Source organism: Hyla sarda, chromosome 2 (assembly GCF_029499605.1).
Source record: "Hyla sarda isolate aHylSar1 chromosome 2, aHylSar1.hap1, whole genome shotgun sequence".
In the NCBI taxonomy this organism is placed as follows: Eukaryota; Metazoa; Chordata; class Amphibia; order Anura; family Hylidae; genus Hyla; species Hyla sarda.
Window position 1 is genome coordinate 377,240,344 of NC_079190.1, and position 15,310 is coordinate 377,255,653.

At 43.1% G+C, this 15,310-nt stretch overlaps 1 protein-coding gene across 2 annotated transcripts in view; it reads left to right on the plus strand.

The window, feature by feature from the left end:
• The first annotated feature begins 1,257 nt into the window (after window positions 1-1,257).
• The window catches only part of METTL16 (methyltransferase 16, RNA N6-adenosine), a 120,923-nt gene continuing 106,870 nt past the window's right edge, over window positions 1,258-15,310 (plus strand). The window contains exons 1-2 of one of the 2 annotated variants that reach the window (XM_056558458.1): window positions 1,258-1,415; window positions 13,731-13,865. In XM_056558458.1, coding sequence (XP_056414433.1) covers window positions 13,738-13,865 — 128 coding nt within the window. In that variant the 5' untranslated portion in view covers window positions 1,258-1,415; window positions 13,731-13,737. Of the gene's footprint in view, window positions 1,416-1,442; window positions 1,777-13,730; window positions 13,866-15,310 lie in introns of those variants that run through there. The other variant, XM_056558459.1, reaches the window with a different exon arrangement.

Below are 15,310 nucleotides of genomic sequence, written 5' to 3' on the forward strand. Positions count from 1 at the left end.
CCGGTTGGGAGGAGCGTATACCACGGTTTTAGGTCCGGTCAGAAAACCGTATCTGGGGCAAAAATGAGACAACCAGAGTCAGCGTTTGACTCCGGTCAGCTCATTGAAATAAATGGGATTTTCGCTCCTCCCAAACGTATCTAGCACCTGTACACTGCCAACGTAGTGTAAACCCAACCTTACTTAGTTTGTGGCATTTCTCTCCCATAATCCTCCATAGGTTTTTGTCCTGCTTAAAATGTGTAAATATGTTACGGAGAAAAAAAACACTATTAGGGTACGTTCAGACGAGTGGAGTATTTTACACTGCGGATCCACTGCCCAAAGACCCCTACAGGGTGCCTTTAGATGTGCCTGCTTGGAGCACTACGAGCAGACACAATGCTGCGAAGCGTGTGTCGCTGCACATGCGTGGTGTACTCGCACACATCGTGGCCGTTCCCCCTGAGTTAGGCCGAGAGCAGCCGCGATGTGTGAGTATACTGCGCATGCAATGTGATGACTCGCACATCGCAGTGTGTCTGTTCATAGTGGCGTATTGCCGCTCTGGGCAGGCTCATCTAAAGGTACCCTGTAGGGGTCCTATGGCGGCGGATCCGCAGCGTAAAATATGCTGTGAATCCGCGCGTCTCAACATACCCTTAGGGTGTGTTCACACGTGCATATTTTTGCTGCAGATCTGCTGCTGCAGATTTTGCTGCCCATTGACTTCATTAAATGCCAGGCTATGTTTCTTCTTGCGTTTCTCTGACCAGAGAAAAATGCCACAAAAAAACTGTCCTGTTATGTTGCGCTCCCAAGGTGCAGTTTTTGGGGGAGATTTATCAAAACCTGTCTAGAGGAAAAGTTGCCCATAGCAACCAATCAGATTGCTTCTTTCATTTTTTTAACAAGGCCTCTGCAAAATGAAAGAAGCAATCTGATCGGTTGCTATGGGCAACTGGGCAACTTTTCTTCTAGACAGGTTTTGATAAATCTCCCCCAAATTATTATTTTTTTCAAATAGGTTTTTAGTCTTGACGTTTATTTCCCTGCGTTTTTATGATACACCAATGTTCCCCAAATATGACGTCTCCAGCTGTTGCAAAACTACAACTCTCAGCATGCCCGGACAGCCTTTGGCTGTCCGAGCATGATGGAAGTTGTAGTTTTGCAACAGCTGGAGACGTCATATTTGGAGAACACTGAACCACACAGTTGCTGATGCAACACCCAGTTAGCGCGATATGAGAAAGTTTGTCCCAAACTTCACACCGTACAGTTCCTTCCTGGTCACGTGACGGAGCCAGCTGCGACTGTTTGGAGCGGCACGTGAGGCTGGCGGAGGAGAGTGCGGAGACGGGAGACGTCACCGCTGGGAGATAGAGAACGTTCTAGCTGCGTTATTAAAGCGGCTTCTCCGCCGTGCAGACACGGTGCGTTCAGTTGACTGTACCCTTCAGCGTTTATGTCCTGTACTCATTGTTTCCCGCGTGTATAACGCAAGTGGTGCACAGAGCAATCAAACAGAAGGCAGCATTCACTTCACGTCACTACAGAACAGACAGATGGGTTGCTATGGGCCACTGCACTAAACATTAAATAGTGGTAGCGTTATCTCATGTAGTTGTCAGCAGAGAGCCCAATGTGGAATATGTTCTGATCCATACTGGGCACCTGGCATAGAAGCTGCTATGTGGTCCAAGAACTGACATGGCTGCAGATCATGACGAAGATGGTTATCTTGGCTATGTACATCACCCCTTCTTTATTTAGTGCTATGACATCATAATGCCTGCAGGTGATATCATAGTGTGCATTATCCATGTACTGTAATGTATAAATCCTGTGCAGTAACATCTGTCTACATTCTCTGTACATTATCCCAATACTGTGATCTTATCTTGTGCATTATCCCTGTACTGTGACCTTACCATGTGCATTATCTCTGCACTGTGACCTTACCTTGTGCATTATCCCTGTACTGTGACCTTACCATGTGCATTATCTCTGTACTGTAATGTCACTGAGTGTATAAATCCTGTGCAGTAACATCTGTCTACTTCATCTCTGTACATTACCCCAATACTGTGACCTTACCATGTGCCTTATCCCTGTACTGTGACCTTACCATGTGCCTCATTCCCTGTACTGTGACCTTACCATGTGCCTTATCCCTGTACTGTGACCTTACCATGTGCCTTATCCCTGTACTGTGACCTTACCATGTGCCTTATCCCTGTACTGTGACCTTACCATGTGCATTATCCCTGTACTGTGACCTTACCATGTGCCTTATCCCTGTACTGTGACCTTACCATGTGCCTCATTACCTGTACTGTGACCTTACCATGTGCATTATCCCTGTACTGTGACCTTACCATGTGCCTTATCCCTGTACTGTGACCTTACCATGTGCCTTATCCCTGTACTGTGACCTTACCATGTGCATTATCCCTGTACTGTGACCTTACCATGTGCATTATCCCTGTACTGTGACCTTACCATGTGCCTTATCCCTGTACTGTGACCTTACCATGTGCCTCATTACCTGTACTGTGACCTTACCATGTGCATTATCCCTGTACTGTGACCTTACCATGTGCATTATCCCTGTACTGTGACCTTACCATGTGCATTTTCCCTGTACTGTGACCTTACCATGTGCATTTTCCCTGTACTGTGACCTTACCATGTGCATTATCCCTGTACTGTGACCTTACCATGTGCATTTTCCCTGTACTGTGACCTTACCATGTGCCTCATTCCCTGTACTGTGACCTTACCTTGTGCCTCATTCCCTGTACTGTGACCTTACCATGTGCCTCATTCCCTGTACTGTGACCTTACCATGTGCCTCATTCCCTGTACTGTGACCTTACCATGTGCCTTATCCCTGTACTGTGACCTTACCATGTGCCTTATCACCTGTACTGTGACCTTACCATGTGCATTATCCCTGTACTGTGACCTTACCATGTGCATTTTCCCTGTACTGTTACCTTACCATGTGCCTCATTCCCTGTACTGTGACCTTACCATGTGCCTCATTCCCTGTACTGTGACCTTACCATGTGCCTCATTCCCTGTACTGTGACCTTACCATGTGCCTTATTCCCTGTACTGTGACCTTACCATGTGCCTCATTCCATGTACTGTGACCTTACCATGTGCCTCATTCCCTGTACTGTGACCTTACCATGTGCCTCATTCCCTGTACTGTGACCTTACCATGTGCCTTATCCCTGTACTGTGACCTTACCATGTGCCTTATCCCTGTACTGTGACCTTACCATGTGCATTATCCCAGTACTGTGACCTTACCATGTGCATTATCCCTGTACTGTGACCTTACCATGTGCCTTATCCCTGTACTGTGACCTTACCATGTGCCTTATCCCTGTACTGTGACCTTACCATGTGCCTTATCCCTGTACTGTGACCTTACCATGTGCCTTATCCCTGTACTGTGACCTTACCATGTGCCTCATTCCCTGTACTGTGACTTTACCATGTGCATAATCCCTGTACTGTGACCTTACCATGTGCATTATCCCTGTACTGTGACCTTACCATGTGCATTATCCCTGTACTGTGACCTTACCATGTGCATTATCCCTGTACTGTGACCTTACCATGTGCCTCATTCCCTGTACTGTGACCTTACCATGTGCCTCATTCCCTGTACTGTGACCTTACCATGTGCCTCATTCCCTGTACTGTGACCTTACCATGTGCCTTATCCCTGTACTGTGACCTTACCATGTGCCTTATCCCTGTACTGTGACCTTACCATGTGCCTCATTCCCTGTACTGTGACCTTACCATGTGCCTTATCCCTGTACTGTGACCTTACCATGTGCCTTATCCCTGTACTGTGACCTTACCATGTGCATTATCCCTGTACTGTGACCTTACCATGTGCCTTATCCCTGTACTGTGACCTTACAATGTGCCTCATTCCCTGTACTGTGACCTTACCATGTGCCTCATTCCTTGTACTGTGACCTTACCATGTGCCTCATTCCCTGTACTGTGACCTTACCATGTGCCTCATTCCCTGTACTGTGACCTTACCATGTGCCTCATTCCCTGTACTGTGACCTTACCATGTGCCTTATCCCTGTACTGTGACCTTACCATGTGCCTTATCCCTGTACTGTGACCTTACCATGTGCCTTATCCCTGTACTGTGACCTTACCATGTGCCTTATCCCTGTACTGTGACCTTACCATGTGCCTTATCCCTGTACTGTGACCTTACCATGTGCATTATCCCTGTACTGTGACCTTACCATGTGCCTTATCCCTGTACTGTGACCTTACAATGTGCCTCATTCCCTGTACTGTGACCTTACCATGTGCCTCATTCCTTGTACTGTGACCTTACCATGTGCCTCATTCCCTGTACTGTGACCTTACCATGTGCCTCATTCCCTGTACTGTGACCTTACCATGTGCCTCATTCCCTGTACTGTGACCTTACCATGTGCCTTATCCCTGTACTGTGACCTTACCATGTGCCTCATTCCCTGTACTGTGACTTTACCATGTGCATTATCCCTGTACTGTGATCTTACCATGTGCCTTATCCCTGTACTGTGACCTTACCATGTGCCTCATTCCCTGTACTGTGACCTTACCATGTGCCTCATTCCCTGTACTGTGACCTTACCATGTGCATTAGGCTGGGTTCACATCACACTTTTGCCATACTGTTTTCAATCAGTTTTTCCAGAGAAAACCGTGTGGCAAAAAAAACAGATGGAACAGTATGGGAAAAAGTAAACCGTATGCGTTTTTAAACCGTATACTGTTTTTAAAAGTGCATACAGTTTTGTCCGTTTTTATAAAAAAAAAAAAAAAAAAAAGACATCCATTTTTGAAAATGTTATCCATTTTTAATGGGATGGGTGTTGGGTGGGGACTTTAGGATGCAAATGCACATGTGCAAAGTAAAAACCGTATACAGTTTCCCGTATGGAACTGTATACATGTGCATTTCCCATTTACGTCCATGTTAGAAAAAAACATATGTGGTTGCAGTACGGTTTTTAAACCGAAGTCAAAACCATGGTTGACTACGACTTTGACTCCGGTATAAAAATCGTACGGCAACTGCATACTTTATTTTTTTTTAACATGGATGTCAATGGGAAACGCACATATATACGGATTTTACTTTGCACATGCGCATTTGCATCCTCAAGTCCCCACCCAACACCCCTCCCATTAAAAATATACAAAATTTTCTAAAACGTATGTTTTTTATTTTTTTATTTTTATTTTTTTATATATAAAAAAGGACGAATTGTATGCACTTTTAACCCCTTAAGGACCCAGCCAATTTTCACTCTAGGACCCGGCCATTTTTTGAACACCTGACCACTGTCACTTTAAGCATTAATAACTCAGCGATGCTTTTACCTTTCATTCTGATTCCGATATTGTTTTTTTTGTGACATATTCTACTTTATGTTAGTGGTAACATTTTGTCGATACTTGCATCATTTCTTGGTGAAAAAGTCAAAAATTTGATGAAAAAATTGAAAATTTAGCATTTTTTTTTTTTTACTTTGAAGCTTATAAGGAAAATTAATATTCCAAGTAAATTATATATTGATTCACATACACAATATGACTACTTTATGTTGGCATCATAAAGTTGACATGGTTTTTACTTTTGGAAGACATCAGAGGGTTTCAAAGTATAGCAGCAATTTTCCAATTTTTCACCAAATTTTCAAAATCGAAATTTTTCAGGGACCAGTTCTGTTTTGAAGTGGATTTGAAGGGCCTTCATATTAGAAATACCCCATGAATGACCGCATTATAAAAACTGTACCCCTCAAAGTATTCAAAATTACATTCAAAAGGTTTGTTAACCCTTTAGGTGTTTCACAGGAATAGCAGTAAATTGAAGGAGAAAATTCAAAATCTTCATTTTTTACCCTGGAATGTTCTTGTAGACCCAGTTTTTGAATTTTTACAAGGGGTAAAAGGAGAGAAATCTTCCTAAAATGTGGATACCCAATTTCACTCGAGTAAGGAAATACCTCATATGTGTATGTCAAGTGTTCGGCGGTGGCACTAGAGGGCTCAGAAGGGAAGGAGCGACAGTGGGATTTTGGAGAGTGAGTTTTGCTGAAATGATTTTTGGGGGCATGTCCCATTTAGGAAGCCCCTATGGTGCCAGGACAGCAAAAAAAAAAAAAAAAAAAACACATGGCATACTATTTTGTAAACTACACCCCTCAAGGAATATAACAAGGGGTACAGTGAGCCTTAACACCCTACAGGTGTTTGACGACTTTTCGTTAAAGTTGGATGTGTAAATGATTTTTTTTTTTCACTAAAATGCTGGTTTTCCCCCCAATTTTTTAATTTTTACAAGGGGTAATAGGAGAAAATGCCCCCCAAAATTTGTAACCCCATCTCTTCTGAGTATGGAAATCCCCCATGTGTGGACGTCAAGTGCTCTGCAGGCGCACTACAATGCTCAGAAGAGAAGGAGTCACATTTGGCTTTTGCAAAGCAAATTTTGCTGAAATGGTTTTTGGGGGGCAAGTCGCATTTAGGAAGCCCCTATGGTGCCAGGACAACAAAAAAAAACACATGGCATACTATTTTGGAAACTACACCCCTCAAGGAACGTAATAAGGGGTACAGTGAGCCTTAACACCCCACAGGTGTTTGACTACTTGGGATGTGTAAATTATTATTTTTATTTTTTTTCCACTAAAATGCAGTTTTTCCCCCCCAAATTTTTTATTGAAAATGTGTAACCCCATCTTTTCTGAGTATGGAAATACCCCATGTGTGGACGTCAAGTGTGTGGACATTGCTCAGAAGAGAAGGAGACACATTAGCAAATTTTGCTGAAATGGGAGGGCATATCGCATTTAGGAAGCCCCTAAGGTGCCAGAGCAGCAAAAAAAAAACACATGGCATACTGTTTTGGAAACTACACCCCTCAAGGCACGTAACAAGGGGTACAATGAGCCTTAACACCCCACAGGTGTTTGATAAATGTTCATTAAGTGGGATGTGAAAAGGACATTTTTTTATTTTTTTACACTAAAATGCTGGGGTTACCCCAAATTTTTCATTTGGAGTAAGGACATACCTCATATCTGGGCGTAAACAGAGTGCACTCCGGTCTCAGAGGTGCAGGAGTGCAGTCAGGGCCTTGAGCTTTGCATTGCTGCCTATGGAGCCAGAACAGCGGGACCCCCCCCCCCTCAAGGGGCATTACATGGGATAAATAACTGGCGTAAACTAAATAACTTAAATGCGGTACAGTGGGACATAAAATTATAAAACAGGTTATTTTCCCGGATTGATGACCCAGAGCATAGCCAAAACGAAAAAATATGCCCACCCCAAACCCTATGCTCTTCCCTAACCTGTTGCCTCAAATGCGCACCCCGCTCAGGTGGAGAGAGAGCACTGCGCATTTGAGGCAACATAAAAAGTACCCGAAGATAGTGACCCATGACCCATTTTTTGAAAAAATATCCCCAGAGGTCTTATCAGTTTTTTTTTTTCCTTTAGATGAAACATTATTTTTGGCAATTTAGTGGTTTATGTGGTTAAAACTTAGAATGTACTCTGGACTTGGTACATTGGGGTTAAATTATGGAAAATTAAAATGAGAAGGGAAAATTTAGTACTCCATAGAAGTGTGATACTCCCTGAAGCAATCCTTAAAGGGTACCTCTCATCAAATAAACTTTTGATATATTTTAGATTAATGAATGTTAAATAACTTTCCAATAACATGTTAATGAAAAATATGCTTCTTTCTATTGTATTTTTTCCCGATCAGTCCCGTCAGCAAGCATTTCTGACTCCTGCTGGAGTCCTAAACAATCAGAGCTGCCAACCTGCTTTGTTCACAGCCAAACAGGCTGTGAACAAAGCAGGCTGGCAGCTCTGAGTGTTTAGGACTCCAGCATAAGTCTGAAATGCTTGCTGACGGGACTGGTAGGGAGACCCCTAGTGGTCATTTCTTCAAAGTGGAAAATTAAATAGAAAGAAGCATATTTTTTAATAACATGCAATTGTAAAGTTATTCTGCATACATTAATCTATAATATATCAAAAGATTTTTTGATGAGAGGTACCCTTTAATGCAGAGTCCCGGATGATCGGGGCAAGTGTCACATTGAGTGGTGGTATCCTTCCGTATCCCCCTCTTGTAACACACTCTGCATCTTTTCTTGGTTTGTCCCTTCTTTCCAGTGTGGGGGACTTCACTTCGAAAGTGTTTGCCTGGGACGATCCTGGAACCTATATTTCCAGTTCCTTGGGAAGTCCGGCCTGCTCTTTTCCGGTCGCCAAAGATCAGGACCTTTAGGACTTCTTCTTGGAACTGGAGGAATGTCCCTGTGTTGCCAGCGTGCTGGGACAGTACAAAAGAATTGTACATGGCAACCTGTACCAAGTAGACCGCAACTTTTTTGTACCATACCAGTGTTTTGCGCATGGCCATGTATGGCTTCAGGACTTTATCAGAAAGATCAACTCCCCCCATATACCGATTGTAGTCTAGAATACAATCGGGCTTGAGGACCAATGTTGTGGTACCTGGCACAGGGACAGGTGAGCTGCCGTTACCATGAATTTTGGTCAGCATAAGGACATCCCTCTTATCCTTATACCTGACCAGCAACAGGTTTTCATGGGTAAAGACACGGGACTCACCCTTGGGAATAGGTCTCTGTATAAAATTTAGAGGGAGACCTCTCTGTTTTATCCGCACGGTCCCACAAGCGGACGTGGATCTGGCGGCAAGGTATGTGAACAGAGGGATGCTGGTATAAAAGTTGCCCACGTACACGTGGTAACCCTTATCCAGCAATGGGTGCACAAGGTCCCAAACGAGTTTCCCGCTAACACCCAGAGTGGGGGAACAATCTGGGTGTTCAATACGGGAATCTCGTCCCTCATATACTCTAAACTTGTAAGTGTACCCGGAGGTACTCTCACAAAGTTTATAGAGCTTCACGCCATACCGCACCCGCTTCAAGGGAATAAACTGGCGGAAGATGAGTCTCCCCTTAAAACTGATGAGAGACTCATCTACAGAGAGCTCCCTAAGCGGTACATAGGCCTCCAAAAATGTTGCCCCAAAGTGATCGATGACCGGCCTCACTTTGTAAAGCCGATCATAGGCGGAATCACTTCGGGGTGGACATGCCGCATTATCTGCATAATGGAGGCATTTCAGAATGGCCTCAAACCGCTTCCGTGTCATGACCATACTGTAAAGCGGGGTCTTGTATAGGATGTCCCCGCTCCAGTACTGCCTGAAACTTGGCTTTTTGACCAGGCCCATATGCAGCAAGATGCCCCAAAATGTCCTAATTTCTGCTGCATCAATGGCGTACCATTCATTGGGCCTGGCAAAAAAGAATCAGGGTGGTGGGCGATGAACTGCTGGGCATACAGATTGGTCTGCTCTACCATGTGATTAACAAAGCCGTCACTGAAAAAATAACTGAAATAGTCAATTTCAGGGAATCCAATATTGTCAATCTGGATTCCGGAGTCGCGAACAAACTCCGGAATCCGTGGCTGATAAGCCTCTGAGGGCCTGCGGACAGGTGTTCACCGGAAGGGGGCTCCGGTAAACTTGTCTGGGGGGTCAGACTCCTAGTATGAGCGGCATTGTCGGTCGTACTAGTGCCGGCCACTGGGCCACTTTCATGCGGGGTACGTGGCCTCGCCTGGCGGCATCTCCGCCGCCATACAGGGGACTCATCATTAGTACTAGGTGATGAGGAGGACGAGGAAGAACACAGGAATGTAGGATCTTCCTTGTCCTCACTGAGTCGGGGGCAAGAAAAGCGTATGCCTCCGTTGCTGAAAATGCCTGGCGAGCCCAATCACCATGTATCTCCGGGTCAGCGGGTCACAGGTGATTTCCGATATGGGGGGGTCATCAGATCCCCTGTGCATTTGCACGGGATGCCTGCTGAATTATTTCAGCAGGCATCCCGGTCCGATCCCCGCCCGGCGGGGACCGGAATTCTCCATGACGTACGCGTACGTCATGGCTCCTTAACCCATTAAGGACCAAGGGCGTACAGGTACGCCCTTGGTCCTGCTCTCCTGATATAACGCGAGGTTACACAGTAACCCCGCGTCATATCACGGCGGGCCTGGCGTCATAGTGAAGCCGGGACCCGCCTCTAATAGCGCGCAGCGCCGCGCGCTATTAACCCTTTAGCCGCGCGCTCAGAGCTGAGCCGTGCGGCTAAAAGCGAAACCGAAAGTGGCTGGCTAGCTCAGTCGGGCTGTTCGGGATAGCCGCGGCTAATCGTGGCATCCCGAACAGCTGACAGGACAGCGGGAGGGCCCCTACCTGCCTCCTCGCTGTCCGATCGCCGAATGACTACTCAGTGCCTGAGATCCAGGCATGAGCAGTCATGCGGCAGAATCGTTGATCACTCGTTTCTTATGAGAAACCAGTGATCAATGATGATCAGTGTGTGCAGTGTTATAGGTCCCTATGGGAGCTATAACACTGCAAAAAAAAAAGTGAATAAAGATCATTTAACTCCTCCCCTATTAAAAGTTTGAATCACTCCCATTTTCCAATAAAAAAAAACACAGTGTAAATAAAAATAAACATAAATGGTATCACCACGTGCGGAAATGTCCGAATTATAAAAATATATCATTAATTAAACCGCTCGGTCAATGGCGTGCGCGCAAAAAAATTCCAAAGTCCAAAATAGTGCATTTTTGGTCACTTTTCATATCATGAAAAAATGAATAAAAATGAAATTAAAAACTTCAGATCACGGCGCAAAAAAAATGAGCCCTCATACCGCCCCATACACGGAAAAATAAAAAAGTTATAGGGGTCAGAAGATGACAATTTTAAACGTATTAATTTTCCTGCATGTAGTTATTTTTTCCAGAAGTCCGACAAAATCAAACCTATATAAGTAGGGTATCATTTTAATCGTATGGACCTACAGAATAAAGATAAGGTGTCATTTTTACCGAAAAATGTACTACGTAGAAACGGAAGCCCCCAAAAGTTACAAAACGGCGTTTTTTTTTTTTCAATTTTGTCGCACAATGATTTTTTTTCCTGTTTCACCGTAGATTTTTGGGCAAAATGACTGACTTCATTACAAAGTAGAATTGGTGGCGCAAAAAATAAGCCATCATATGGATTTTTAGGTGCAAAATTGAAAGAGTTATGATTTTTTAAAGGCAAGGAGCAAAAAACGAAAATGCAAAAACGGAAACCCCCCGGTCCTTAAGGGGTTAAGGACCAGATCCATTTTGCCCTTAAGCACCAGACCAATTTTATTTTTGCATTTTCGTTTTTTCCTCCTCGCCTTCTAAAAATCATAACTCTATTATATTTCCATCCACAGACCCATATGAGGGCTTGTTTTTTGCGTCACCAATTGTACTTTGTAATTACATCACTTATTTTACCATAAAATGTAAGGCGCAACCAAACAAATATTATTTATGTGGGAAAATTTTAAAGAAAACCGCAATTTAGCAAATTTTGGAAGATTTTGTTTTCACTTAACGGTAAAAATGACATGTTTTCTTTATTCTGTGTGTCAATGCGATTAAAATGATACCCATGTTATATGCTTTTCTATAATTGTACCGCTTAAAAAAAATCTCAAACCATTTTAACAAAATTAGTATGTTTGAAATTGCCCTATTTTGACCACCTATAACTTTCAAATTTTTCCGTATGTGGGGCAATATGAGAGCTAATTTTTTTGCGCCATTATCTGTAGTTTTTATCAGTACCACTTTTGCTTAGGTTTTACTTTTTATAAATTTTTTATAACATTTTTTTTGGAATAAAATGTGACAAAAAAGCAGCAATTTTGGACTTTTATTTTTTTACGTTTACGCCGTTCACCATACGGGATAATTAACAATATATTTTAATAGTTCAGACTTTTACGCATGCGACGATACTAAATATGTGTATAAATTATTTTTTTTACGCTTTTTTAGGGGTAAAATGGGAAAAACTGACTTACTTTTTTATTGGGGAGGGGATTTTTCAATTTTTATTTTTTTTAAACTTTTTTTGTCCCCATAGGGTACTATTCATAGCAATCAGTTGATTGCTAATACTGTTCCGTGCTATGTATAGGACATAGCACTGCTCAGTATTATCGGTCATCTTCTGCTCTGGTCTGCTCAATCTCAGACCAGAGCAGAAGACCCCGGTAGACGGCCGGAGCCAGGTCAGGGGACCTCCGGCCGCCATGCTGGATGATCGGATCACCACGGCAGCGCTGCGGGCGATCCCTGCAGATGCCGTGATCTGTATTGATTACGGCATCTGAGGGGTTAATGGCGGACATCCGCGCGATCGCGGATGTCCGCCATTACCGGCGGGTCCCTGGCTGCTGATAGCAGCCGGGACCTGCCGGCATGACGCTAGCACCGCTCCGGTGCTCGCGATAATAGCGCCGCGTAAATGTATGTCATGGTGCGCTAATTACCACATCACCATGATGTACATTTACGTCCATTGTCGTTAAGTACCAGGGTGTCATGACGTACGCGTACGTCAAGGGTCCTCAAGGGAGTTAAAAACAGTATACGGTTTACTTTTTCCATACTGTTCCATCAGTTTTTTTTTTCTTCCCATATGGTTTTCTTTAGAAAAACTGATTGAAAACAGTATGGCAAAATCGTGATGTGAACCCAGCCTTATCCCTGTACTGTGACTTTACCATGTGCTTATCCCTGTACTGTGACCTTACCATGGGCATTATCCCTGTACTGTGACCTTACCATGAGCATTATCCCTGTACTGTGACCTTACCATGGGCATTATCCCTGTACTGTGACCTTACCATGGGCATTATCCCTGTACTGTGACCTTACCATGTGCCTTATCCCTGTACTGTGACCTTACCATGTGCATTATCCCTGTACTGTGACCTTACCATGTGCATTATCGCTTGTTCGTATAATGAGAGGCACTCGCCATCCATTGTGCTTCATATCATATTGATGCTTTGTGCAGTAATAAATATTTAGGGAAGGTTGAATATAAACGCTACTCTAGCAGAGCCATAGTGACAGCGGTTTCACACCATCATGGCGCTTCATCAAGCTACATAGTGGCGTTCGTATTCAGCCTTGCGTGAGTATTTTTTACTTCACGAAGAATAAACCAATCAGCTTGCGTCTTTCATTTTTAATAACGCCTCTGCAAAATGAAAGAAGCGATCTGAGTGGTTACTATGGGCAACATTTCATCTGCACAGGTTTTGATAAATTTCTCCAATATGTAGTACGACTTATGGTAAGTGCTTCCCATTATACTTAAACAATCATCTGGATTTTAACTTGTTTGTTAACAGAGATTGAGCACCCCAGTAGTTGCATTTGAACATCACCCATCGACTCTGTTTAAAATGAGCAGCTGGAAACGTGAAGTGTAAGCTTAGGTTGTGCCTAGTTCTGTATCTTTAAAGGGGTTCTCCGCTGCCCTGCCTTCCGGAGCTCCGCTCGCAACGTCCGGAAGTTTATTATTCCGAACTCTGTGTGTGGGGTCTATTGGAAGGGGGCGCAACCGCTGTGGAAAATGTAGGGAAACCTCAGTAAATACCGTGGAAAATAAATTGTAGGGATTTAAAACCCACAAAGAAACCTACACAACACTCTTAGTAAATCAGAGCCAGTATGTAATACAATGTATTTTGAGTGTAAACATATTTAATATTCTTTCATTTCAGATAAAGAATGGCTCTTAATAAATCCATGCACCCCAGAAACCGCTACAAGGATAAACCTCCTGACTTTGCTTATTTAGCTTCCAAGTATCCTGAATTTAAACAGCACGTCAATATGAATCTGTCTGGAAGAGTTGGGTATGTGTTGTCACTTTACACTTTAATTTGAAAACTTTTTTTGACAACTTTTGTTGATGATTAATAATACTCCTTATTTACAATGTAAACAAGATATATATATATATATATATATATATATATATATATAGTAAATTTGAGTAGCCGTATTAGTCCAATGATGCAAATCAAAAAATGTTGCAGTATCTTGTAATACCTTTTTTATTGGACTAACAGAATTTTATAGAGACAAGCTTTCAGGATTCCTCCCTTTATCAAGTCCAAAGCAAATCTAAGCTCCCAAGCTGAAGACACAGGTTTCATCTCACAAAAAGGTCTTGAGAAAGCGCAGTTGTGAGCTAGAAATCTGTATCTGACCCGACTGAAAATAAAGCATAAGAAAACGCAGTACCGAGAGTGCCATCATCGTTCTTTGTTTAATTATCGGACACTTACTTTCTGTGATTGAGCACCTTGGACAAGCAGTCTTTTTGGAAAGCGGGTGAGTAGCTGTGAGGTTCGAGCATCACCTGTGTTTTGCATAGCAATGCTGACCAACTATTCTCTTGCTGACTTTGTGTTACATCTCACAAATATGCAGGGGTTAAGACAATAGATGTGGAGAATTCACACTGATAGGCCATAACTTGTACAGCTATAGGAACATAGACTAAATAGATAAGGATGAGAAAAAGGGTGAGGGGGGGGGGGGGGAGCAGGGGAGAGACTGTAATTAAGCAGGGCAAAGTTAGATGCAAAAGAAAATCCAGTACAACACAGGTTATAAGAGAATCCAGTACATACAGCACAGGTTATAAGAGAATCCAGTACATACAGCACAGGTTATAAGAGAATCCAGTACATACAGCACAGGTTATAAGAGAATCCAGTACATACAGCACAGGTTATAAGAGAATCCAGTACATACAGTACAGGTTATAAGAGAATCCAGTACATACAGCACAGGTTATAAGAGAATCCAGTACATACAGCACAGGTTATAAGAGAATCCAGTACATACAGCACAGGTTATAAGAGAATCCAGTACATACAGTACAGGTTATAAGAGAATCCAGTACATACAGCACAGGTTATAAGAAATTTTGATGCAATAAGAAGCTCAAATCCACACTGAGTCCCCTGTTTTTAGAATCAAAAACAGTATCAGTTTAGCTTCAAATGTCTTTCTCTCTTGTGTGTTTTTGAAGTTCCCTCTCAGTATCTTGATTGTAAGGTCATGTATGGAGTGGCCTGATTGGGTAAAATAGTGTCCAACTGGGGTGCGGTAGTCATTTTCTTTATGGCGGTTGATGGAATGTCTGTGTAGATTAATCCTTTCATTGAGTTTCCGGCCGGTTTCACCTCTTGAGAAAGGTGTCCGAAACGATCGTAGAGGTTGGGCAGCCACACGTTGCTACATGGGTAAGCATATATACTATTATACTTTGAATCCATTAGTGCATTAG